Genomic DNA, 26204 nt, shown 5'->3' with positions numbered 1-26204 from the left:
TTTATCCTGCTGAGAGAGGAGGCTGAGTCCCACCTCAGTAATATTGGTCTTGACCCATTAGATAGTTTCCTGTGGAAGGAAACTCTGAAAAACCCTCCAGAAGCCTCCTCTAGCTATCTAAATTACTGCATATTACTCAACTATACTGTAATTTCTTCTCTAGGTAAGAGACACCAGCCAGGAACCCTGTGGACGATTATCATTTTTGAAAGAACCAAAGACTACAAAAGGACTGCCACAAACAGCTGTTTGCAACTTGAATATCACTTTGCCAGCACAAAAAAAGGTATTTGTTGGGAAACAAACATCTGTGTTAGGGTTGGTTTGATTTTATTTTTGCTTTTTTAGTTTGTCTTTTTTCTGCTAAAGAAACTTTAAGAAATGCTGGTCATGAGAATGCTTTGGAATATGATAAAGGCTTTTTAAAATTTGTTTTATTGGTTTTCTGTACGTAGAACGCTTTTAGAGTCTCTTGTTACTGTGGTGTCAAGTTCCTGTAATTTTTATGATTCTGTTTACAGCTCATGCTTCAGCCTGCAAGTCATAGGTTTATGCTTTCAGTAATGTCACACAATGATTTGCATTGGATGTAAGATTTTTTTGTGTGTGTGTTGGCATTTTGGATTTGCTTTGCATTATAAATCAGCCTGCATTTTGTGCTCCCAATTTGGTCCTTTTCATATCCTGATATTCTTTTCCCTGCTGTCCATTATAATATTCCTTGTCTCTGCAATGCATCTTTGGACCAAAAGGAAACAGAGTCAGATCAAGATGATGAGGTAATATAAACACTGTCTTCTGTTTTTATTTTCTTCAGATGTAGTGAAGTAGTGAAGAAAAGTAAATATGTTACAGAAAGTAATAAATAATATTATTAACTATGGCATTGAAGTAATATTTACAGAATAACCATATCCTCAACATACTCTGTTGCAAAACAGTTGAAGTTCACGAATGGACAAAAAAAAATATTATATTTTACAAAATTAAACTACATGTTGAATAATAGTAGTCTAAAATTTAACTAATTTCCTTTTGGGAAAAAAAAAAAAAGATATAATTACTACATTCAGACCAAGTCTATTTTTTACAAAATTGAGAGGAGCTTATTGGCTGTGATTTTTAGCTCTTCAAATAATGCTGCTGGTACTTTGGTAACTCGTGTGTCTGAGAAAGTATTAGCAATGGTAGCCTATAATATTTTATTTCTGAAAATAAACTGGACTCTTCCAAAAAAGCGAAATAACTAAGAAGAATTTCTGACTATTGTGTATAAAGCTATTTTCAAATAGACCTCAGTTATTTGCAGCTTAAAAATCCCCAGTTTGCTGGAAACTGCAACATTAGATTGTCAGGAAATTGAGTGGATTTTACTCTAGAGATAGCAATAAATGAGATCACCTTATAAAAGAAACCACATAGATGCATCCGTTTTACCTAGCAGCAAAGTTTTCTTCTCTTCCTGGTGGAAAATAAATATCAGTAGCCACCTGCTGACTAAAATAAAAATAACACACTCCTTACATGTTGAAAAATAATAATAGCAACCATATCACTTTGTATTCACAGTGTTTGATCCCAGTGAGCTATTATATAGCTAGAACAAAAGTTTTCTTTCTAAATAAAGCATATTTTTAGACACAGTCAAGTGAACTGATTTCTAAAGGACTTGTAATATTGAAGACATTACACTAGCAGCTAACCCATCAAATGCAGCAACTTACAATACAATTTACTAGTTAACTGTAGTAGTCTGCTTTCTAATCTGCATCTTTGCATTTTGTGCCTATTAAAAAAATCCCCTCCCATGCCTTTTTTTTGTCCTTAATGTATTCACTTTAAAGCCAGTGTACATTGTGGTGTATGTGTTTCCAGGACAAATCAATCTGGGGAGAAATATTTGATCAGTCGAATTTGTACTTCTCTGAATGTTTTATGTCTGTATCTGTAGTCTTTTGTGTTGATCTCCTGTTCTCCTAGTCAAACATGGTTTATTTTACAGAGAATTAAAAATATCATGCCATTTCTAGTAGTATGAAGCAGTTTATTTAGTGGTAATGGGATAAGCTAGTATTGAGATACAGTAGGGCAGGATCATGAACTATGTCTGCTAAGCTCTTCCACCTCGTAAGCAGAAACATTGAGCAGGAATGAGTTCATGTGGTCATCTCCCAGAGATGCAGTCTCTTCCCTGCTTGCTCTAGAAGGTTGGTGGTTCATAGCAGGTTTCTTTCACCTCTGGTAGCCATGCTCCCCGCTCCATAGTGCCTGACACTCATTACACGTCAGACAGGAATGGAGACCAGCTCTGGCCATTCCCTGCCAAATCTGACTCCAGCATGCCTTCCTGAAGCTGAACGGAGACATCTGTTCTCCCTTGTGGGGATATGTACCACGAAATGTGGCCTATCATGCTGAGGTTTGATGATTGTCCAAATGGGGGATGGCACCAAACAGCATTATGTTTTGTTACAGACGGAGAAAGCCGACCGGCGTCAGAATTTTGTCTCCCTTGCTTTACGTAAGCGCTACAGCTATCTGACTGAGCCTGGAATGAGTGAGTTGCTCTTAACAAAGTACTAAACCATATATATGTGATTTTTCATAAGAAGAGACATTTTTTCTATAAACGTTGTATTTGGTGTCACTTTACAAAAAAAAAAAAAAAAAGAAAAAAGGAAAGAAAGAAAAAGGAAAAAAAATCTAAAGCAAAACTGTTGGATGGTCTGTGAAATCTTGTGTTGTGAGAGCTTGAAGAATCCTGACTGGCAAATGACGTGCTAATTAAGTAAAAATACATTCTTTTAAATGCCATATAGCTCCAGATGAGTAGGATTACAAATTGCTTTCAAAATGAGTCTGTTCCTCTTCCCTAAGGGAGCAATATGCAAAAGTTCAGCAAAGCTGAAAAATGCCATTCAGATAAGCGCTTGAATGTTTAGATGCTTAGCCAAAGTGGACTCTCATATTTTATATCTCCCTCTTTTCTCCTTCTCTTCCCTTTTTCCTCTGTTCACTGCAGATGCTTTTTATTCCTTGGCACCACACATTGCTTCCTCTTAAACTCTGTACTCCTTTACTAGACCCATGGCATCGCTTTCCTTCCCTATTAAGTACAACAATGCATTCGGCTTAGCTTTTCTTCCTTCGCCTCCCCTGCCTGCAGTTGAATGCTGTTGTTCCCCATTCTTAGTCTTTTCTTGTCTCTTTCTGCCTCATAACTTCTCAGTTGCTACCCTGCAACAGACCCTTTGATATAATTCCGTAAATCCATAGACAAACTGCGTCAGGTCTTGGGAGTTTCCACTGGATGGCTGCTCTTTAATTACCCTATAAGATCTGTGGCTTCTTTGGATCAGAATATATCCAGAATATATTATACTTCTCAGGCCTGGAAGAAGACTTCAAGCATATAACATCTGAAGAAGCTATCAGATCCACTGAGACATCTTGATGGACTGTTAAGGTACCGTCAAAGGCTTGTTGGGAACCGAGAGACAGGGAAAAGGAAGCTGCTTGAAAGGAGCTTGACTGTGTATGTTGTTTACAATTATTTTTTCAGGCCTCATTGGAAGAAAAAAAAAAGTCTTATATTTATTCACCAAAGGTTCATTAGGTCTCATTTGCAAAAAGTGGAGGGAAAAAAACCCAAATGCACTTAATGAGCTTTACTCTAAGAAAAGGTGTGTTGATATAATAGAAGTCCCCAGCCATTCTTTAATTGTTGTATCCCTATTGGCAATGGTTACTACTTGTGGCAGTGAGCTACCCAAAAAGGGTATGCAAAAATTACTGTATTTGTCAGGAAAGGTGGCAGACAGGGTTTGGCTATCAGTTGGAGTGCCACCACCTCCTGTGTACATGTAGCATGCAGTCATCAGCCACCACCACCTGCAGAATGCTGGTGCGAGGGAAGGTTGCAGGTTTAGAGGTGCAGCTCTTCCAGAGTGTGTGCACACTACCCAGCATAGAGCCAGGATGGCTGCCATGGCTGCTTTACACCACAGGGTGTTAGCTCTGTTGATCAGAGATGAGTGATGAACCTCTCCCTCCTTCCAGCAAATTCAGTGGCACAACTCTGCAGTTCTGTAGCAGCAGAGGTTGGGCTGTTTTCTCTCTCGAGCTCATGCATGCACGCTCAGTTTTTTTTTTCCTCTGCACCCTGGTGTCAATGCCAGTGCTGGTGCAGATGAGAGTGAGGAAGGTGGGGTATTCCCCTGCCTACCTGTCCTTATCCCTGCTCAGGAAAAGTGGCCAAAGAACCCCTCTGCCCTCCCCAGCAGTGAGGTCTCCCACAGAAGAGGAGTGGGTTAAACCTGCTCAGTGCTCCCTGTTAGCTTGCAGCTGAAGAGCAGCAGGAGCAGGGCTGAGCTGGAGCTTCTTGTATGGGTTCACTCAGTGCTTTAAGTTACCAGCTGCAAGCAAGGAAATGCAATTTGGTGCACAGAAGGTAGTAACATCTGTTTCCTCATAAAATCTTGGATACAGAGTGATGGAAACTGCTTTGGCCAAGAGTGTCCAGTAGCCAAAAAGGGCTGTTATGAAAACCACTTCACTTTTTAGAATATTATCCCACTCTAAATTCTGGCATGGTTGTGGGAATTTCTTTGCTATTTCAGAAAGTAAAATGGCCTGGTTTCATGCTGCTTCAGTTGTCATAGCTTCACATGCTGGTAAATCACTCCATTTTCTTTGTACCAGTTCTTCTTGACTGCGATACAGAGCACAGAAAAAGCATCTTAGACATGTCTGAATTTGTGATTTAACAGGAGAAAGAGCAGTTAAAAGGGCAGCCTGTTGATTGATTGCCTCGCTAAGCAGCTGTGGCACAATGGCTCAGCACAGTGCAGTGGGGTCCCTCTAAAGACATTCCCAAACATGAACTGCTGAACAAGTTGTTTTGATGTTGATTCTTCCCTGAGTGATTTTGGGGTTTTGGTTTTTGCACTTGGGACTGTATGAACTTCTGGTGAATGTTAGCAGTTGCTGATAGTTAATCTTTATTATAAAGTCTAGTTCATTTTATGAAGTACACAGTGTTTTCTTCTTTGGGGGAAGAAAGTATGTTTGTGCTTAAAAATAAAATTGCAATAAGGATGGGAAAGTGGATCTTTCTTGAAATAGGCTGTGCCAGTCAGGCCTCATATTCAAGCTCTCTTCAACCTAAATGTTCTAATACTGCAGTATCACCAGCCATCCACATCAGCTTCTGAGCTTCAATTGGCTTTTATAGGACCCACATATTTCTCCTTGCAGGGTATGGACCTGTGGTATACTGAACACTTATTTGCTATTGTATGTGTGTGTGTGCTTTAAGTTTAACAGTTCAGTATTAGCCTTGCTAAGCTTCTTTCACTGTAAGTTACTGTCTGTCTATAAGACAGATCAAGTAAGTTTGACAAATTATTAGTGTAACTTCAGAGAAAGGTGTGTTGAATAAGTTGCTTAAATATTTCAGCCCCATTTCTAACTCCAACTTTAAACAGAAGGAAAAAAAGGGAAAAAAAAAAAGTCCTTTAGGTTACTTTCAGTGTCAACTCTCTGAATGTTATTGCTGTATCAGAGGATATGTATGCTGTAATGGGATTCCCAGAAATACTGTCTTCTGGCATGAGTATTTCCTGTGATGCAAAATGTGTTTGATGATGATTCTGTTCAAAATGCCTATGAATAAGCTGAGTGTTCTGGGGGATGATAACAGTTAACAGGTTTGTCCTTGCCAGGAAGTTTTTGCATAATATATTGTTCTTTGACTGCTTTTCTAATGTTACCTTTTGAGAAATGCAAAGTTGAACAGGTCTGTCTTTGAGCTGATGCAAGAAATCTCCTCAAAAGGTACCAAGACACTACATCTTGTAGAAAAAGTGTACTCTTCTTTTAATGGCCTTTTGTGAAATGATTTTTTTAAGGTTTACATATTTGTGCTTTATACAGCATACAAAATGTATTAATGTGTGCTTGTTTTGACATGATATATTGTGCATGAATGAAAACTGATTCAGTTGCTTTGCTTGCTCACATTTATCATATATCATACTTTCCATATTTGATGTATGACATATGCTTCTTAAAATCATTTCATGTAAAGTTTTACTTTAGTTTTTCCAACCAAAAGGAATATCGCATGATAAATAAATGCAAAAGTTCCTTTTCTTCATTTATTTTTATTATTTTTTAAAATATTGACTCAGAAAAGCTCTTGCTCTTATTGGCTTTGTGAGTGTGAAGCATATCCGAATTGTGCATGGGAGATAGAGATTTGAATTTATTCCAGTTGCTTCACAGTTTGCACATCAATTGCCTGTCACTTAAAGGAATTTTGGGTTCTGCATGAAATAGTTCTGACTGGTTTAAAAAAAAAAAAAAGATTTTAGATATATAATGTCTTTTTACACAAGTTTATATTTTGTATAGGTTCAATATCTGAATAGAATGACAACAACAACAGAAATAATTAAAAGGATAATTCTAATAGTTGTGCAAATCAAAGACATACCTAAACAGGCAAAATAGAACTGATACAAATATTTTAGAATTACGACATCAGAAAGTCAATAGGAAGTAAGAGAAGAATTTTTGATGTGGTTTTTATTTTTACCTTGTGGATTCCTTCTTTGTGTTTTCTGTTCTTCATTTTTTGCAGACTTGGTTGCAATGTGCTTTCTGTCTTTCATTTTACGTTGCTTTTTGTTTTGGACCAATTGTCAGTATATGGTTCATTCCTATTGTTTATTTCCTTTTTAATCTTCTTTTGCCTCCTCCATCTCAATTCATGCAAACAATTGTATTTGCTTTTTGTAATATTACAACGTTTACTGACCAATTTTCTTCTCTGGTCTCTCTGTTTTTCAATCATTTTTGTTGATTTTATGTTTGATTTTAATTTAACAATTTAAGAAACAGTTGAACGGAGTGCAGGAGCAACAAGATCCCTACCTGCTACTTACTCATACAAGCCATTCTTTTCAACACGGCCATATCAGTCATGGACAACAGCTCCAATTACAGTGCCTGGGCAAACCAAATCAGGCTTCACTTCCTTATCAAGCTCTTCCTCTAACACTCCTACAGCTTCCCCATTAAAATCAATATGGTCTGTTTCTTCTGCTTCTCCAATCAAATCCACATTAGGAGCTTCTACCACATCTTCAGTTAAATCTGTTAGTGATGTAGCATCTCCGATTAGATCATTTCGGACAATCTCTTCACCAATAAAAACTGTGGTATCACAGCCTCCATACAATATACAGGTTACTTCAGGCTCTTTCGTCAGAGCTCCCGCAGTGACAGAAGCTGCTAGCCTAAAAGGGCTGGCATCCACTACCACATTCCCCTCTCGGACATCTCCAGTGACTACAGCAGGGTCTCTCTTGGAGAGATCATCCATAACCATGACGCCTCCAGCATCCCCCAAATCCAACATTAACATGTACTCTTCAAGTTTGCCTCTTAAATCGGTCATCACATCAGCATCCTCACTTTTATCGTCCCCTCTAAAGTCAGTGGTGTCACCTGCTAAGTCAGCAGTTGATGCTGTTTCATCCTCTAAGGTCATGACGGCCTCGTCTCTCTCGTCGCCAGCAAAACATGTAGCTGGGCACACAGATGTACCATTGCTTAATGGGTCTGTGTCACCTCTGAAATACCCGTCTTCTTCCAACCTAATAAATGGATCCAAAGCTGCAGCTGTTTTTCAAGACAAGATCACTGCAGCTGCACATTCTGCAAGTTGTGCTGCTAGCGCAGTTGCTGACACAGCTGAGAGAGTGTTTTCAACTGCTTCAACAATGTCATTTTCTCCACTCAGGTCATTTGTGTCTTCAGCACCATCAGCTTTCCAGTCAATAAGAACTCCTCCTGCAGGTGCTTTGTATACAGCCCTTGGGTCAATATCAGCAACTACCTCATCCGTAACTTCATCAACAATAACAGTGCCAGTATATTCTGTAGTCAATGTTTTGTCTGAACCAGCATTAAAGAAGCTCCCAGAGTCATCTCCGCTTACAAAATCAGCTGCTGCGTTACTGTCACCTATTAAAACATTGACTACAGAGGCACGCACACAGCCTCCCTATAATCGAACTTCTTCTCCAATAAAATCATCCTTGTTCTTAACACCCTCTGCTCTCAAATTGTCCACACCATCTTCTTTATCCTCCAGTCAGGAGATACTGAAAGATGTTGCCGAAATGAAGGAGGATCTAATAAGAATGACTGCAATATTGCAGACAGATGTCGCAGAGGACAAACCATTCCAACCCGAGATACCAAAAGAGGGTAGAATTGATGATGAAGAGCCCTTTAAAATTGTTGAGAAAGTAAAAGAGGACTTAGTAAAAGTTAGTGAGATACTGAAAAAAGATGTGTGTTTAGAAAGTAAAGGGTCGGCTAAAGTATCCAAAAGTGATCAAGGACACCTATCTGAGGATGACTGGGTAGAGTTCAGTACAGAGGAGATTGATGAAGCGAGACAGCAAGCTTTGACAAGTCCTATATCTGTTCCAGAGAAGGTCCAAATTAAAACTAAAACCATGTCGGAAAAGGATTATAACTTGTCAAAAGTTATTGATTACTTAGCAAATGATATTGGTAGCAGTTCATTAACAAACATAAAGTACAAGTTTGAAGAGGGGAAAAAAGAAGGTGAAGAGAGACAAAAACGCATTTTAAAACCAGCTATTGCTTTGCAGGAACATAAACTTAAAATGCCTCCAGCCTCCATGAGGCCTTCAACATCAGAAAAGGAGTTATGTAAAATTGCAGATTCCTTTTTTGGAACAGATACAATTTTAGAGTCTCCGGATGACTTTTCTCAACATGATCAAGATAAAAGTCCCTTATCTGACAGTGGCTTTGAAACAAGGAGTGAAAAGACACCTTCTGCCCCACAAAGTGCTGAAAGCACAGGACCAAAACCCCTTTTCCATGATGTACCCATCCCTCCTGTCATTACAGAAACAAGAACTGAAGTAGTTCATGTTATCCGCAGCTACGAACCGTCATCTGAAGAAATTCCAGAGCAGAAAGCAGAGGAGCTACCAGCCTCGAAACCTGCACCTACGTTTGTGGAGCTGGAGCAAAAGCCTGCTGGGTCTATTAAAGAGAAGGTTAAAGCATTTCAAATGAAAGCCAGCAGCAGTGAGGAAGATGACCACAAATGTGTCCTTAGCAAAGGTGTCCGAGTAAAAGAAGAAACTCATATCACTACGACGACTAGAATGGTTTATCATAAACCTCCATGCACCGAAAGCACATCTGAAAGAATTGAGGAAACAATGTCTGTTCATGACATAATGAAAGCCTTTCAGTCTGGACGTGACCCTTCCAAAGAACTAGCAGGTCTGTTTGAACATAAATCATCAGTAACATCCGATGTTAGCAAGTCTGCTGAAACTTCACCACAACATGCAGAGAAGGACAGCAAAATGAAACCCAAACTGGAGCGAATAATAGAGGTCCATATTGAAAAAGGTAATCAGGCTGAACCTACTGAAGTGATTATTAGAGAAACAAAAAAGCATCCAGAAAAAGAAATGTATGTATATCAGAAAGACTTACCTCGGGGAGATATTAACTTAAAAGAGTTGGAAAAACATGATGCTTTTCCTTGTTCAGATGAACAAGGTCAGCAAGAAGAAGAGGAGCTCACAGCCGAAGAGTCACTTCCTTCTTATCTGGAATCCTCTAGAGTTAACACTCCTGTGTCCCAGGAAGAAGACAGTCGCCCTAGTTCTGCTCAACTCATGTCTGATGACTCTTACAAAACACTGAAGCTTTTGAGTCAGCACTCAATAGAATACCATGATGATGAGTTGTCAGAACTAAGAGGGGAGTCTTACAGGTTTGCTGAGAAAATGCTTCTTTCAGAAAAGCTAGATGTTTCTCATTCTGATACTGAGGAGTCAGTTACTGACCATGCTCTACCCCTTAGTGCAGAGTTACAGGGGTCTGATAAACGATGCAGAGAAAAAGTAGCTACTGCCCCCAAAAAAGAGATTCTCTCCAAAATCTATAAAGATGTTTCTGAAAATGGTGTGGGTAAAATGTCTAAAGATGATCATTATGATAAAGTGACAGTGTTACACTATACTGGAGATGTTAGTAGTCCAAAACATGCGATGTGGATGCGCTTTACTGAGGACAGATTAGACAGAGGTAGAGAAAAGTTGATATATGAAGACAGGGTGGACAGGACTGTTAAGGAGGCAGAAGAAAAACTGACTGAAGTATCACAGTTTTTTCGGGATAAAACAGAGAAGTTGAATGATGAGCTACAGTCTCCAGAGAAAAAGCAGCATAAAAGAAATGGTAAAGAAATACATTCTAGCCAGAGCTCTGCCAGCAGCAGCCCTGAGAAGGTTCTGCTCTCTGAATTACCAGCGTCCGGTGACGAATGGAGTAAGGTGAAGCAATACGCACATGATGGGAAATGTTTTCCCAAAGTGGATGAAAGAAAAGTGTCCAGTTTGCCCAGCAGTCCTGAAAAAAGGATATTTGTGCAACCAGCAGAGGACTCTAAACAAACTATGGAACACAAAGGGAGTGCTCAGCAGACTGGAGCACCTGAGGTTTCACAGACTGGATTTCAGCTGAAGCAATCAAAGCTCAGTTCCATTAGGCTAAAGTTTGAACAAAGTATAAGCCCAAGGAGTAAGGATCTAACTCAAGAAGAAAAAAAGCTGGACAGTCAGTCCAAAATTCCAGTAAAGAAATTGCAAGAAAGTAAGTTACCAGTGTATCAGTTTTATTCCAGAGAGAAACATGCAAAACAAGTAGAGCTCGTTGATGGGAGTACAGCTTTACAGAAAGAGGTGAAAATACAGGAAGATTTTGTTCCAGGTAAAGGAAAAGCTATAGAAGACTTTTGTGCTTCGGAGACACAAAAGCAAAGAACTGAAATGAGTAAAAGCGTGCCAGAATACTTTTCAGAACTGCAGACAAAAGACCTGGTGTATGGCTCAGACTCAACAAAGGGACACTGGGACAAAAAAATCTATAGGACATGGGAAAGTCCTGGAACTTCTAATCATAAAACACAAAAAGAAAAACTTTCACATGTGCTTGTTCCAGATACAGTGAAAGAAAACCATGTTGATCATGTTGAAGCTAAAACTGACAAAGAAAGTGAATTTATCACTGTGACAGAGCACAAATTGGCAGCAAATGGAATTCATTCGGAAGAAGTGAAGGAACTGACTGTAAAATCTCCCTCAAAAAAGGTCTTATACAGAGAATTTGTTGTCAGGGAGGGAGACCATAATGGTGAAGTAGCTGATAAAATGTCCAAAAGGAAAGAAGAAATTGCTGTGTCCCATATTCCAGTCAGGATTGTTGAGGAGAAGAGAGCCATGCTTGATGGAGTTTATCAACTTTCAGCTAAAGTATCCCAATCAGCTGTGATTAAGGAGAAAGTTGAGAGACAGATTGATTATGTGGAAGATGATCAGATAAAGCATTCAGAAATCAGAAAAGTTACCAAGCAGCAGAGCTCAATAGGTCTAAGTCCTCCTGTTGAGGAAACTGAGTTATCCCCTAGCAAATCACCAGATTCTTTAGAATTTAGTCCAGGAAAGGAATCTCCTTTGAGTGACTTAGTTGACCCCAGTGCCAGTGATTACTTGAATAAAGTTGCACCATTAGTAAGTACTGAGGGAGTGAAAGAAATTAAGACCTTACCTGTTTATGTCAGTTTTGTTCAAGTAGGAAAGCAATATGAGAAAGAGGTGCAACAAGGAAATATAAAAAAAATAGTCAGTCAGGAGAGTAAGACAGTACAAGAGACAAGGGGGACATTTTACACAGCTAGACAGCAAAAACAACCTCCTTCTCCACAAGGCAGTCCAGAAGATGACACCCTAGAACAAGTGTCCTTTATAGACAGCTCTGGCAAAAGCCCTTTAACACCAGAAACACCAAGTTCAGAGGAAGTGAGTTACGAGTTTACATCTAAAACACCTGACTCACTAATAGCATATATCCCTGGCAAGCCCAGTCCTATACCTGAGGTATCTGAGGAATCAGAGGAGGAAGCAGAGGCTAAATCAACCTCTGTAAAACAGGCAGAAGTTGAGGAACCACAAACTGACAAATCACTACCTAATCATATAAAAAAGGACTCTAACAAAAGACCAAAGGGTAACAGAGTTGCCTACATTGAATTTCCTCCTCCTCCACCACTGGATGCAGACCAAGGCGAGGCAGAAAAGAAGCCCCACTATTCCACTGAGAGTGAAATGGAGATGACAGAAGTGAACTTGCAAGATGAACACGACAAATACCAACTGGCTGAACCAGTTATAAGAGTGCAGCCACCTTCTCCTGTGCCACCGGGAGCAGATGTCAGTGACTCCAGTGATGACGAATCTCTCTATCAACCCGTTCCACTTAAAAAATATACATTCAAACTGAAAGAACTGGAAGATGACCAGAAAGAAACCTCAAAACCCAGAGCCCCCGAAAAGGTTGAGAAACAGAAAGAGTTAGGACATCCCACTTCTGGGAAACCTAGTGAGTTTGACGTTGGGCTTGATTCACCCCAGAATGATGTAGTGCAAAATGGGAATAATAATGACCAGTCTGTCACAGAGTGTTCCATAGCAACCACTGCAGAATTCTCCCATGATACCGATGCGACTGAGATTGACTCTCTTGATGGTTATGATTTGCAAGATGAAGATGATGGTTTAACTGAGAGTGATTCTAAACTTGCAGGTCCAGCAGTTGAAACCAAAAAGGACGTATGGACTACAGAAGGTATTCTAAAGCAGACTGATCGCTGCTTTAGCCAGAGTAAACTTGAAGTCATTGAGGAGGAAGGCAAGGTAGGCCCTGAAGAAGACAAGGTGCCTTCGAAGGGTCCAGCTTCTGAAAAGGCCGGAGATAAAAGCGAACAGAAGTCAGGGGCACAGTTTTTCACTTTGGAAGGCAGACACCCTGACAGGACTGTGTTTCCCGATTCGTATTTCAGTTACAAAGTAGATGAAGAATTTGCAACACCTTTCAAAACAGTGGCCACTAAGAGTCTAGATTTTGACCCGTGGTCCAATAACCGAGGTGACGACGAAGTGTTTGAGACTAAATCAAGGGATGATGAGGCTAAGCCATTTGGTCTGGCAGTGGAAGACAGATCTCAAGCAACAACACCTGATACAACTCCAGCCAGAACTCCAACAGATGAAAGTACGCCAACTAGCGAGCCCAACCCCTTCCCATTTCATGAAGGGAAGATGTTTGAGATGACTCGCAGTGGTGCAATTGACATGAGCAAGAGGGATTTTGTTGAAGAAAGACTCCAATTTTTTCAGATTGGTGAGCATACTTCTGAAGGGAAGTCAGGGGACAAGGGGGAAGGGGATAAAAGTACAGTCACTGCCATCACACAGCCACAGGCAGGGGACGACACTGTAGAAACAAACCTAGAGAGACCAGTAGAAACAACAGCAGATGAACATAAGCCCATCATCCAGGCCAGTGGAGATTGCATGGAACAAACACTTGGTAGTAACTCACTGGAAAAATCATCGGCAGCAGTAAACGCTTCTAAAGTTGATCCCAAATTGCGCACACCAATTAAAATGGGAATTTCTGCTTCCACCATGACTCTGAAGAAAGATGGCCCTGGCGAAGTGACAGATAAGATAGAAGCTGTGATGCCAAGTGGTCAGGGATTAGAAAATGAAACCGTAGAAGTGATTGCGAGTTCAGCTTCTAGCCAGACAAGCTGTAGGCAAACAGAAAACACTGAGTTTCCAAAAGATAATTTTAATAACAACAACAATTTGGATTCATCTGCTGTCCCTACAGATGATATTACCTGTAATGTAGTGCTAAAAGAACATTCAGAACTGAAATGTTCCCTGCAGAAAGCTAATCAAGCAAAAAGCACTTCAGGAAAAGGTACAGGGACAACACAAGGACACAGAGTAAGAGATAAGCAAAAAGCACATGGAGAGCAGCAAAAGTCAACAGAGTTGGTAGGGACTAGAGGAAAATCAAAACTTCCTGTAAAGGCCAGCTCAGTAAAAGACGTCTTGCCACAAAATAATGTCCAAAGCAATGCAGGGAGTAAAGTGAGACGGGCTATTAAGCCTGACAAAGCAAAACAAGATAATTCTCCTCCCTGTCTAGAAACAAGGTCTAGGATTCCTGTAAAAAATACACATAGGAGCAATCTAGCTAGAAAACCTGCAGCCCTGCCAAAACAAGAGCAGGTAGAGAAAGAAAAAACAAAACAGCTTCCTTCTAAATTACCAGTAAAGGTAAGATCTACCTCCGTCACAATGACAACAGTTAAAGTAAGAAAAAATCAGCTTAGGGAGGTATGTAAACATTCTATTGAATATTTTAAGGGAATTAGTGGTGAGACATTAAAGCTTGTGGATCGTCTATCTGATGAAGAGAAAAAGATGCAGTCAGAGGTCTCTGATGATGAAGAAGACAGTACATCAAGGAACACATCATTATCAGAAGCTACTCAAGTTTACCAGCCTTCCATTACATCGAAGTCTGCTAGAGATATGAGAACAGAGGCAGCATCTATAAAATCAAAGATTGAAAAGGCCGACAGTGAGAGGAGGAGGAGTAAGAGGACTGGTGAGAATGAAGGCAGTCAGGTTTCTGGAGCTCTCATGGCTCACCTCGTGGAGATCAAGCCTAGTTTGTAAAACTTTCAACTTGTTGATCCTAGTGCATGAACTGTTGTGATTGCCTGTGGAGTGACTTAACCGTAGTTTTCATTCTGTCATTGTCATCTGTACGTGCTGTCTTATACTCTTCTTTCTTCCTTTAAACAAATCCTGTACTGTAGAAAGCTAGTGAAGCATGCCAAAGACATTGTTGTAACTCAGAAATTGAAAGTTTTCTTTTGTGACAGCAAATTTGTTCTGTCAAAGTAGAGAAAATAGATGTTAATCTGGTCTTGGTGGTTTCCACCAGTAAATGAACAACTTGTGTACAGTCTAACGGCTAGATTGTCAGCATGTTTGGTTTCATTACACGACATCATGTAGTTTGACATTTGGCTTTACACAGGTGAAAAAATGTGCTTTGTAGGTTATTAGGACACACAACCATTCTAGTAAACAATATAATTACCGGCAACTTAGTTGAATTAAAGCTATTATTTATAATAAACTATTGTCCGGTATTATGGTTTTCTGTGCAAAACCCTTTTAATCGAGAAATTGTAAATCACAGGTCCACAGAGTCCATGTGAACGGACAGATATAAGGATGGCAATTGTAGCCGATCACCTGGGACTTAGCTGGACAGGTAAGATTTTCTGCTTTTATATTGAAATCAGCTGTTACATTCTCAGGTAGTCTTTTTACTAAAAGCTGCAGCAAGGCCCCCATCAGGAGAAGGCCTCCCTTCTCCTGAATTTGCAGTGAACTCGGCCTCCCAAAATATTCAGCAGATCACTTGGCAAAGATGCCCAATACGAAATAGCTGTGAAGAACTGTCTTACGGGCTCACAATAAATCAAACAGAAACTGATAGAGCAAACAGTTAAAATGAGTCATTTCCCAAGATGTTACACTCAAATAGTTGAGAGAATCTTATCTGCTCAGGGTCAGGGCTGTCTGTGTCTCGGGACAGAGAATCCCCCAAAGTGCTGGAGCTTTTTAGGGGTCCCAGCAGCTTGGTGCCATGTGGGGTTGCCTCGTCATACACCCACTGTACCCTCCACACACTGACATGCAGAGCTGGCCCTTCATGGGCTTATGGGTGCAGCAGCCAACTCTCCATGGGCATAGGTGAACACAGTGCTGGTGCCTGAGCTGCACAGCAAGCTCACGAATGATGGTCACCAGAACAAGCACATTATCAGTGAGCAGTGACGAGGTCTCCACGGAGCTTTACTTTGCTCTGGTTAAGTGTCTTACTGGGTGTAAATACAATAATAGCTCGAAGAGATCTGATTGAAAATTCAGAATTGTGCCTGTCTTAGGAAATTAAAGTGTAAGTGTATAATGCCATGTTCATTATTATCTGTTAAGATACCCATTTATGTCAGGTAGTTTTGTTGATGTCTGTGTGATCTAAGAAAGTTAATATTTCTAAGCCTGACAGGATAATTGAGAGATATGTGCTTTGTTTGGTGTTTTTGTTGTTGTTTTCTTTCTTTTTTTCCTTTTTTTTTCCATTTTTTTTTTCTTTTTGCTTTATAGAACTGGCAAGAGAACTGAATTTTTCTGTGGATGAAATAAATCAAATCCGAGTAGAAAATCCAAATTCTCTTATTGCTCAAAGCTTCATGTTATTAAAAAAATGGGTTACCAGAGACGGGAAAAATGCTACAAGTAAGTTCAAGCAGTTACTTCTGTTGTTTGTAAATTATAGCCCATTCCAAATGTTGCCTGTTCTAAGTAGGTTAAATTGAAGAAAACAAAATGAACTTCTTTCACAAACCACTAATGGAAAAAAAAAGTTTTAGTTACATTTTTACCAGAAGCCAGAGATGTGTCATATTTATTCAGTACATATGCAGAAAGAAATAATCTGTTCTCCACATCCATAATTGATGGGACAAGTAAGAAACTTAAATTCCAGCAAAGGAAGTATTAGGGAAAACTTGCCAATAGCAAGGAATGTGAAACATGGAAATAGGCTGCCTGGAAAATTTAGGTAGTCTCACAGTACTGCAGGTTGTAACAAGACTATATACCCTTCTGTGAGGAGTGGCGGGTGTGACTGGGACAATGGATCTCTTTGAGGCCACATTTCTGGGCAAATTCTGCTATTCTTACCTGTGCTTGAACTGCTCAAATTGAAATAGAGGGTTGATTTTTGCATTAGGTCAGTAGTGTTTGTTACAGTTGTCTAATCCACAAAACCCTACACGGTATTTGAGTCAACTTGGATCTTTTGCACCATAAAAGTCGTTTCCAGTACTACTGTGTTCTTGTAACACAGGATTATTGTAAATGAGATTTCAGGATGTACTGCATGAATACCCTTACATGCATTATTACCTACACAGCTACCTGTTCTGTTCCTCAAAATAGAATGGTAACAAGGATCTTTACATTCCCTTTATGTTCCAGTAAAAGGATATTTTGTTTTAGTAGTAAGTAAATATATTATTTAAGAACTCCCTGACCTTATTCTTTGTGGTTCTCGTGTTATAATAGGATTATACTTGGGGAGGGGAGAATCTTAGTAGGTGTATATCTTGAGTTAGTAGGCAGCAGAATGTCTGCTTAGACAAATGGAGTTTGCTAGAACCAAAGGCATTGGGACAGATATGTATGCAAGCAACTTATAATTTGCAAAATGTGAATGTAACTGAGAAAGACAATTACACAGTTCTGCAATGCTGAACTTTTTTTCCTGACATGTCTTATTTGTTTTTCAGCTGATGCCTTAACTTCTGTATTGACAAAAATTAATCGAATAGATATTGTGACCCTATTGGAAGGACCAATATTTGATTATGGAAATATTTCAGGCACCAGAAGTTTTGCAGATGAAAATAACGTTTTTCATGATCCCATTGATGGTAATTGAATTCCATGGTCATATTTAGTTCAGTGGCAATAATGCAATAATGTTGTATGAACTAGATGGTTTAAAAAAAAAAAAAAAAAACGAAAAAGTAAATTCTAAAGAATAACTGGTTTTCATGTCAAGGGTTTTTCCTCGTGGTATGGTATTTAGGTTGCACATTAACATCTCAGAGAATAAGCTCAGGATCCCACAAATGCACGCCTCAGTGAGCTCGTTCCTACCAGCCTCAGTGTCAGTTGACAAAACCTGATTTTTTTTCTCCTGTGGTAGTTGTGTTTTGATGCTTGCCCATGTATATTTTTAATGTGCTTGGTATTGCATGCTTTCCAAGCTTGCTGGAAATAGACACACATGCATGCGCACACATGTATATATATTTTCTTTGGATTTCTGTCTAGGTAAGTAACAGAATTCTCCGAAGAAAAAAAAATGGAAAAAATAAATCAAGTGTGTAGCAGTTGCGTGAGATACGTTAATGTGCAGTTTACTACCCAGCCTGAGACAAATAAACATCAGTTATTTTGAGATTTTCACAAAATTTTTGTGCTTTTGGACCACTATTGTCCAAATGTACAGCGGCAGTAGAAAAATAAGAAAATGTTTTATTATTGCATGAGAGAATATCTTTTTCAGCCTACTAATGAATAGAACTGTTCAGTGATCTTCACATGGAAGCTGTACCCACTGAGCACAGAATGGTGCAGGTTAATTTTGAGCCAGGTCTTAAAAGGATAAATGGAGTTCTGCTTATAAAACAGAATTGCCGTAGGTATACTTAGTATTTATTATCATGTTGAAGATGCTAAATGTTGTTGTTTTGTCTTTTAAATGTTAGTTAACAGGCACTGGGTTGCTGCATCCTTTACTTTCATTTTTGACAAGTTTATTATAAATAGCTTGTTAAGTAAGACTTTTCTCTTTGAGTTCTATTTCCTTTGCTTTTTGTAATTGGTTCAAATATGTATTAGTCTCTCTGTATTTTAGTAGGATTATTTTGTAGTCAGAACATATAAGCTCAGTGTACCTCCATTACTGAGCAGCATTACTGGTCATTGAATCATTGCATTACAGAAAAAAATTTCTGTTGACATTTTAAGAAAGTTGCTCTTGAAATGTTACTTGCGCCTTTCAGTAGTAGCATCAGTATTTTTATGAAAAAATACGCTTTTCTGCAGTTGCTTTCTGTCTCTCCTCTTCTCTGAACCTTCCTCAAGCTTCCTTTCCTCACCAAGACCAGACCACCTTTACCTTTCTCTCAGCTGATTCAGGAAATAAAAAAAAAGGGAAAAGAAAAAAAAGAAAACCCAACCCTGTAAATGCACCTCCCTTTGCAGGCAGTACAATGTCCAGTTAACCCCACACAATGTATTTTTTTTTTCCTTTTGTAGGTTACCCAACCTATAATTTGCTGGAGAAAATTTCAGATTTTGTTGTCATTTTATATTTATATTCAGTTTAATCCTTTTGTATTTTCCTGTGTTTTCATCGATTTCCTTTTCTTTTCTCTCTTTATTTGATCAGTGTATCTGATTGTACCCATGTCGCCAAGATCACCTCAGTCTCCAAGATCACCAAGATCTCCTTACTCACCACAGTCCTCTCACCTGTATAGCTTTACTGTACCTGAAATATTCATATAGCTCTCCCTGTGTTTTTGTGTTCTTATCCCTTTGTTAAATTCCCTTTTTAGTTTTTTATCCTGCTGCATATTTAGATCTACTATTCTTTATTATCCTTATTGAGATCCATTTCTGTTCCTTGTTCTTTAACTATTCCATTCTTGTGGCTCTGTGGTTAAATGGAGATATAGATTAGTAGCATTGTATTGCTAGTATTGTGTACTTTTTGATATAAATATGTTAAAAATGTGGACCTGTTTTAAAAATAATACCTACTTGCAAAAAAGTGGCTGTCCTGTGTTTTGATCTGCTTCTGTCTTTAAAGTTTATTTATTAAACTTCCAAATTCAAGGAAGTAAAAACTGGGAAAGAAAGATATACACAATTTGGCTGCAAGATACTGGATTGGATATAAACGGACAGCCACCCCTGTCCACATTTAATTCCATGCATGCTTGTAAGGCAATCTGCTATAGCTTGAAAATGTTCAAATGGCTGCAAAAAACAATTGCTGAAATCTTTACAGACTATTTACAAAATACTCAAAAGTACTGGCTTTGCTGTACTAGCTATTTTGGCAATGCTCATTTTTGTTCATCTAATTAGAACAAAGTAAATGAATCTATCAGAACTGCATTTGTTCTTAATCTGCATCTTCACAGTTTTCATACTTTATGTAATTCATGAATCATTTGACATTTGCTGGTTCGTTGCTCCATGCTTCATCCCAGTTAGTCCAAATGTGCTGTCTTCCTTAGGTTATCCCTCCATTCAAGTGGAACTGGAAACTCCCACTGGGTTGCGCTTCGTGCCGCCCACCCCTTTCCATCAGGACGATTTCTTTAGCGACACCTCTAGCCTAGAGTCACCCCTTAGAACTCCCAGTAGACTGAGTGACGTGGTAGTGACCTCCCAGGGACATGTAGATGGTACAGCAGCAACACCGCCAGTGGTGACTGAAGAAGATACTTCTCTGGACGACAGCAAACTCGATTTCTCAGTGCCTAGAGAAGGAACACCCAAAGATATTTCTGTAGGCCAGAGCCAGTTGGAGGAAGTGGACCTTAAAGATTATCCGCGGTATCTTGGTAGTTATGGCGGGATACCAAAGGATGCTAAACAAAAGCAGAGTGAAGAGACTAGCAAAACAGGAATAAGGACTGAACAGCCTGAGAGAGAAAAGTCTGGTAGTGATGAGGAGATGACGGAAGAAAAGTTTAAATCTCTGTTTGAGGACATTCATCTGGAAGAAGGAGCTGAGTCTGAGGAGATGACGGAAGAGAAAGTATGGTCAATTCTTAAAGGTGTTCAGCAAGCAGAACGCGAAATGTCTTCAATTACAGGTTGGCAAACCGACTCGTCAAGTGTCACTGAGCCACCAACGTCGGGACGCAGAATAGGTGGTAGCCTGCTAGATCGTCTGGATGATAGGTGAGAATCTGCTTACAAAGGTGTGCGTGTAAGCGAGCCTAACTGCGCTGCTTTCACCTTCAGAAGCAGTGCTCAGGCTGTGGTTCTGTAGTTCCCTGTGTGTATGTGTTTATATACATATACGCATATGTATTTAGAAGAAAAAGCGGTGCTTAACTCAGGCCTGAAACGCATTTAACTTTAAACATGTATATATAGCAGGTTTCATGCGTAATATAAGATTAGTTTTTATTACATTTTCTAGATAATATTGCTTTTCACGTTCTTTGTAATTGTGTGTTTCCATTTTGAAGGAATCTAAGCAGGCATAGATGGAATTGGAATGTGGGGCTATGAAATGTATATCAGTTGAAACTAATACTGCATTACTCTTATTTCTAGAGTACCTTTTTAGCAGTCACCCTTTTCATGGCATATCTCTGCCTTCCCTCAGATAGTCATTACTTTTCCATAACCCAATTTTTAAATTGTCACTGTTTTTATAACACTTACTTAAGTGTGTTATGTCATGCTAATTTACTTGACGTTTTAAGAGATGAGTTGCAAGTCATAGGAAGGTAAGAATGACAACATCAAATCCATCTCGTCCCATATACTGCCTCCCAACAGTGACTGAAGAGGATGCTTGGGGAAGAAAATTCCATTTTTCCCTCCTCTACTTTCCCAAGGTCAATTTGCTTTCAGCATAATGACCTGCTAAGATGGTGAATGCTTTCTACATATTTATCCTCAACGTATTTCTCTTGCATGAGCCTTTGCAGCCTCCCCTTGGACCTACATAAGTTTTCAGCATTTACAGTATGTACTGGCATGTTTGGCCATACTGGTACCCACTGGGTGAAGGTCTCCTGCTTTTATTCTGAACTTGGCTTCCATGATTACTAATGGAAGAAGCCAGCTCTGCATGAGGTGTAAATCAGCAGAGAATGACTGACTGCAGAGTGATTTTCTCTCTGTCAGCAGATCCTTTGCATCTTTGACTCAGAATGTTTAAGGGTTCCAGGTAGCATGAGGTACTCTTACTGAATCAAGTGGGAACATGGCCGTTGATTTCAGCAAGCTGATTTTTCTATCAAGGCCATAAAGCACTTGATCTACTAGTGTTGTGATTCCTGTTGTTATGTTAAGCAATGCTTGTTATTCTGCCTTCTATACTCTGTTCAATTAATAAAATATCTCTTCTAGAAGTAAAAGGCCTTCCTTAGAAGATGACCTGTCAATTTCTAGCTAGATGAATTCAATTTGCTATCTTCTATAACAGTTTTGCCAGCAAATAGCTGTAGTATTTTCATGTGTACAGTCCAACTGTTTATTTGAAATGTAAGCAAAATAAAACAGAAACCTGTGCATCAGAGGTGCAGGTTAAACCTGTCCATAGGTAATCTGAGACAAAGTTTTGGCCAGAGCTTTCTATCTCGTAGTAATGTTTCTTGCCGTTGGCTCTGTATATTATTGAAACTGTACTGAGGAATTATTCTTGAGTACTAATATTTTGTAAGATGCATGAGTTATTTGGAGTACAGGTACTGCAATTGGAGGGGAAAATAACCAAAATTATTAGTAACTGCAGAGTAACAGATACTTTGTTCACCTCCTTGGGTAGAGAGCAGGTTAAAGAATTATTGCCTTGGGGATTTATCTCATGTGATTATACAAGGGAAATGGTAGGTTTTGTGTATTTTTCTTTCTCTTTTTATTTTTTTCTTTTTTTCCCTTAAGTGGAAGGGAATTAACACATAGCATTTGGTCTTGATTCCAGTGTTCACCATGTTCTCATTGCTTCTGAAAAGATACCGTGATGCAAAGACAAGGCTATTAAATAGATTGACGCTTGCACGCTGAATTAAAAATTTTACTTTGTCTGAAATGTGTGCGCTGAGTGAAGGCTCAGTAAAGGGGTTCAGTGCTTCTGCCTTCTGTTGTGTGATTTAAACACTGAACGGCTGTCTATTTTTTTTTCCCCTGTAGCTTGGACCAATGTAGGGATTCTGTTACCTCATATGTCAAAGGAGAAGGAGGGAAGCCAGAAACAAATGGAAGCCTCTCTGAATCCACAGCTGAGATGAAAACTAAATCCTATGTCCAAGAATCTTTAAACGATGTGGGAAAACACAGTGACAAAGAAGCCCTGAAAACAAAGCCCCAACTTTCAGCTGGTACTGATGAGCAAAGGTTATCATCAACCGCATATCAGAAATCTTTGGAAGAGACTAGCAAGCCAACAACAGAAGGCAACAAAACATCTGTGCCTGTCAGTGTGAAGAAGATGAGCTGGAGTTCTTCAGAAGATGGCAAGCCAAGAGCAAGCATCCAAGAGGAGGAGGGAGCAGTAACGTCTGAACAGAAGGTACAGTATGTCCTGTAATTATTAACTGCTTGAGGAGTCCCTATTGCTTAACATAATTTTTATAGGACTTGTAACATTGTGCCAGGTGTGGTTTGGTTTATTTAATCTATCTTTATGCATTTTCTATTTATTACTAAATTAAGAAAATTGGAAATTAGTGGAAATTTATGTTCTGCGGTGTAAATAGAACAAAGTGTAGTCGGGGCAGTCAGAGGAGCCAAGCAGGGCTGCATAATCTTGTTCTTAAGGGGGCCCTGAGCCTTGGAAGAGGTTAGAGCAGGTTGTGACTGCTGTCCTGTGTCGCTGGGGAGCAGGCCCCCCTCCTGCCTAAGTACTACCTGTGCAGACAGTGCCAAACCGCTCGGCTGTCCTCGAGCTGCTTCCATAAAGGTGATGCCACTGTTTTCATCTCTGTTTGTGACATTGAGGTGAGCAAAGAGAGGTACTCTATCTTCTTCGTTGTCCCTAACACCCCTGCATTTTTCCTTTTCTTTCTTTTTTTTTTTTTTTTTACTCTGTTAATGTGCAGGAAAATAAATCTTGAGTAAAATCTAATCTCTTCCATATATTTTGTTCCCTGGCTTCATTCATTCCAACTCCAAGGTGCATCCAGCAAAGAGGAATCAAAAGATGCGCAAATGTATAAAGCACCTTTCCAGGTGGTGGTTTGTTCTTAAAATACTGTTGAGGGGCTCTCCTTTGGTTCTACCTTGCCTGGCTTGCACATCCTTACCTATAGTATCTCATTTTTAAATTGGTTTCAGACAACGAAAATTTTAATAGGTTTCTCAATGGCATATATTTATTTCCCAGAAGCTTAACAGTAAAATTGATGCAAGGAATTGCTTATAGCCCAGTGTAGGGATTGGGGCTGGTGGGCAATCCCTAGGCTCAGTGACTGTGAAAAAGGGAATTACTGAGTTTCTTCTACATTTCTCTCTCTACTGATACTGTCTTTTCTTGGGTGTAGTACAGGAGGAGACTATAACTTCTGGAAGTGATGCATTTTAGTAGATGTATTTGCTTCTACATGATGTGGCTTTTTTTTTATTGTAGCACAATAAAAATGTCAGCTGTGGTGGTCTGCAATAAATCATTCAAGTTTAAATTACTTCATTTTAAACTATTCTTTCGATTATACAATCAAGAATTCTTTTATTAGATAGTACCATAATCAGTCTCACCAGTTATGCAGTGTATGATTGTTATTATCTTGTTGTTAATTCGTGACATACTTAAAGCAGCAAAGATCTTTCCTAATGATCACTAATTACTGAATACTTTTAAAAAAAAAAAAAAAAAAGTAAGAGTCTGCTGCAAAGGCAGCTAAATGCAGACATCAGAGTTCCTTTATTTGGCTTTGGGGCAGACCTTGGGTTGATGATGTTATGCTCAGTTTAAACACAGGGATAAGCATAGAAGCGCACTGTAACACGTGCTGAGGGGTGTGCAGCAGTGGTGCACTCCCCCCTCTGGATTCCCATCAGTGAGAAGATAAGTTGTCATCCACTTCTGTTTTGTCTTCACTTTTGGATCTGGATTGGTAAGAATAAGTGTGTGCATTTCATGTGTGTGCTTTTTGCACTACTTTTGCTTTCTTGGTAAAGGGTGATAATCTTATCTTCCAAGTAACAAGTCTTTTTTATGGACATGGTCTTTGAATCAACTGGTATCAGAAAACAACGTGATTTCTAAACCTGGGTCTCTCACTTAATCTTCTTGAAGTCTGTAGTTTAATTACTCTGAGTCCAATTCATAGTGAGATACTTCGTGTGCTGTCATGAAAAAAGAGTTTCAATTGTAGTGTCTCTGGAAGGCATTGTTCAGAAATGAGCCATAAAGGGGTAAAGGTTTGAAAGAAGCAGATTCATTTCTGTGGAAAGAAGTGGGGAACAAAAGAAAATGACTTCCTAAAATTAGCAGTTTTTTCTGTGACCATGTGGGAAACACCTAAGAAGTAGTAAGCATTCACCTGCCTGGAGGGGTCTGCATCAGTGTTTGGCACACAGTTCTGCACCAGAAGATAAACTTGGTCCATAGGTACTGGGCTGCTGCCTGGTGAGGAGGATGAAATGAATTGTTGGCTTAATCCCATGTCACTTAACTGCCCCAAAATTTAAAAAAGCAGTGCAGTGACAGTGTAGACCATGTAATGCTCTATCAGTGATCAAGCATCACATTCAAGTGACCTTTGGAAATGAGAGGAATGCAGCGCAGTTATTCTGTTACCCCAACGAGGTGATGTCCTGTGGTCACGGTGACTCCCAGTGTCAGAGTTTCAGCAGGGCTAAAACACTTGAAGCTGTTTACTAACCGCTCTTCCTCCAAAAACCTTTGTGCCCTCTTGGGAATCTTCTGCTTCCTGTTACTTGTTCAGGATAGCGTTGGGTGTGGGTTTTTTTGTTCTTTTTTTTTTTTTTTTGTATTGATATATTTGGCTAGTGTCAGAGGACAGCAGGAGACTTTGCAGATGAGTACAGTCATCCTGCCTCAACTGCTTTTTGTTACATAGCCCTTTTTCTCCACCGCCCACCTATGCCTACTCTTACTTGACACATCATTTCTGAGAAGTGCTTCTGGTTTGGGATGTCTTGGGACAGATTCAAAAAAAAGAAACAGAGATGCAGTTAGCAATATCGACTGCACATGTTTTTAGAGTCACTTTTGGGATGCTGTTGAGTTATTATAGAGAAAGTTATCCAATTTCTCTGTTCAGAAAACAGTTGTTTGAGCCTAGTCCATCAAAGCCCTCTCTGCCAGCCATGTGCACACACAGCTGCTCAGCCCCAGAGCCCAAGAGCTCTGTGGGTTTTGCAGGGGAAAGCATCAGGGCTGTCGGAGGGCCCCAGGATGGAGCGGACACCTGCGTGCAGCTGCTGCATGTCCCCAGCACCAGGCTTCTGACCTGGCCTGAGCTGAGCTCTGCCAGTTCCCTTCTTAAAAAACACAGATGATTGTGCTTCACAGATCAGCTAGTACCATTTAAAAATAGTTAAATACTGAGTAGGAAAACCACTTGCATGGAGAAGGTCTTCAAAATGCTAATTTTTAGTCTTTGGTAGGTGGGCCACTGAATCTTTGTGTGACCGTTGCCTTTCTTTGTAAGGGAATTCACTTCCATACCTTGTGAATCCATGTAATTAGTCTGAATTGTTAATTTTTGAGGAGGAAACAGCAAGCAGTTATGACAGATTTTTCTGCATACAATGTTTTTAACTACTAAGATAAAAAAAGGTAGGAGGTCAAATGCATTCCAAATACCATTTTCTTAGGCTTAAAAGCTGCTGCAATATTCAATA

General features: G+C 39.5%; 1 protein-coding gene across 12 annotated transcripts in view; it reads left to right on the top strand.

The window, feature by feature from the left end:
- Positions 1-26204, top strand: part of ANK3 (ankyrin 3) — a 358746-nt gene that overhangs the window by 316923 nt on the left and 15619 nt on the right. For 6 of the 12 annotated variants that reach the window (XM_040564175.1, XM_040564176.1, XM_040564174.1 and 3 more), the window contains 7 exons: positions 164-286; positions 2476-2557; positions 15196-15270; positions 16170-16301; positions 17357-17500; positions 19886-20558; positions 22527-22905. In XM_040564175.1, the coding sequence (XP_040420109.1) occupies positions 164-286; positions 2476-2557; positions 15196-15270; positions 16170-16301; positions 17357-17500; positions 19886-20558; positions 22527-22905 (1608 nt within the window). Of the gene's footprint in view, positions 1-163; positions 287-752; positions 780-2475; positions 2558-6897; positions 14656-15195; positions 15271-16169; positions 16302-17356; positions 17501-19885; positions 20559-22526; positions 22906-26204 lie in introns of all 12 variants that reach the window. The other 6 variants (XM_040564172.1, XM_040564171.1, XM_040564181.1 and 3 more) reach the window with 4 other exon arrangements.

The sequence above is a fragment of the Cygnus olor genome, chromosome 7, assembly GCF_009769625.2.
Source record: "Cygnus olor isolate bCygOlo1 chromosome 7, bCygOlo1.pri.v2, whole genome shotgun sequence".
In the NCBI taxonomy this organism is placed as follows: domain Eukaryota; kingdom Metazoa; phylum Chordata; class Aves; order Anseriformes; family Anatidae; genus Cygnus; species Cygnus olor.
Note: the sequence above shows the minus strand (reverse complement) of the source record. Positions and strands in the feature narration are given on the sequence as shown.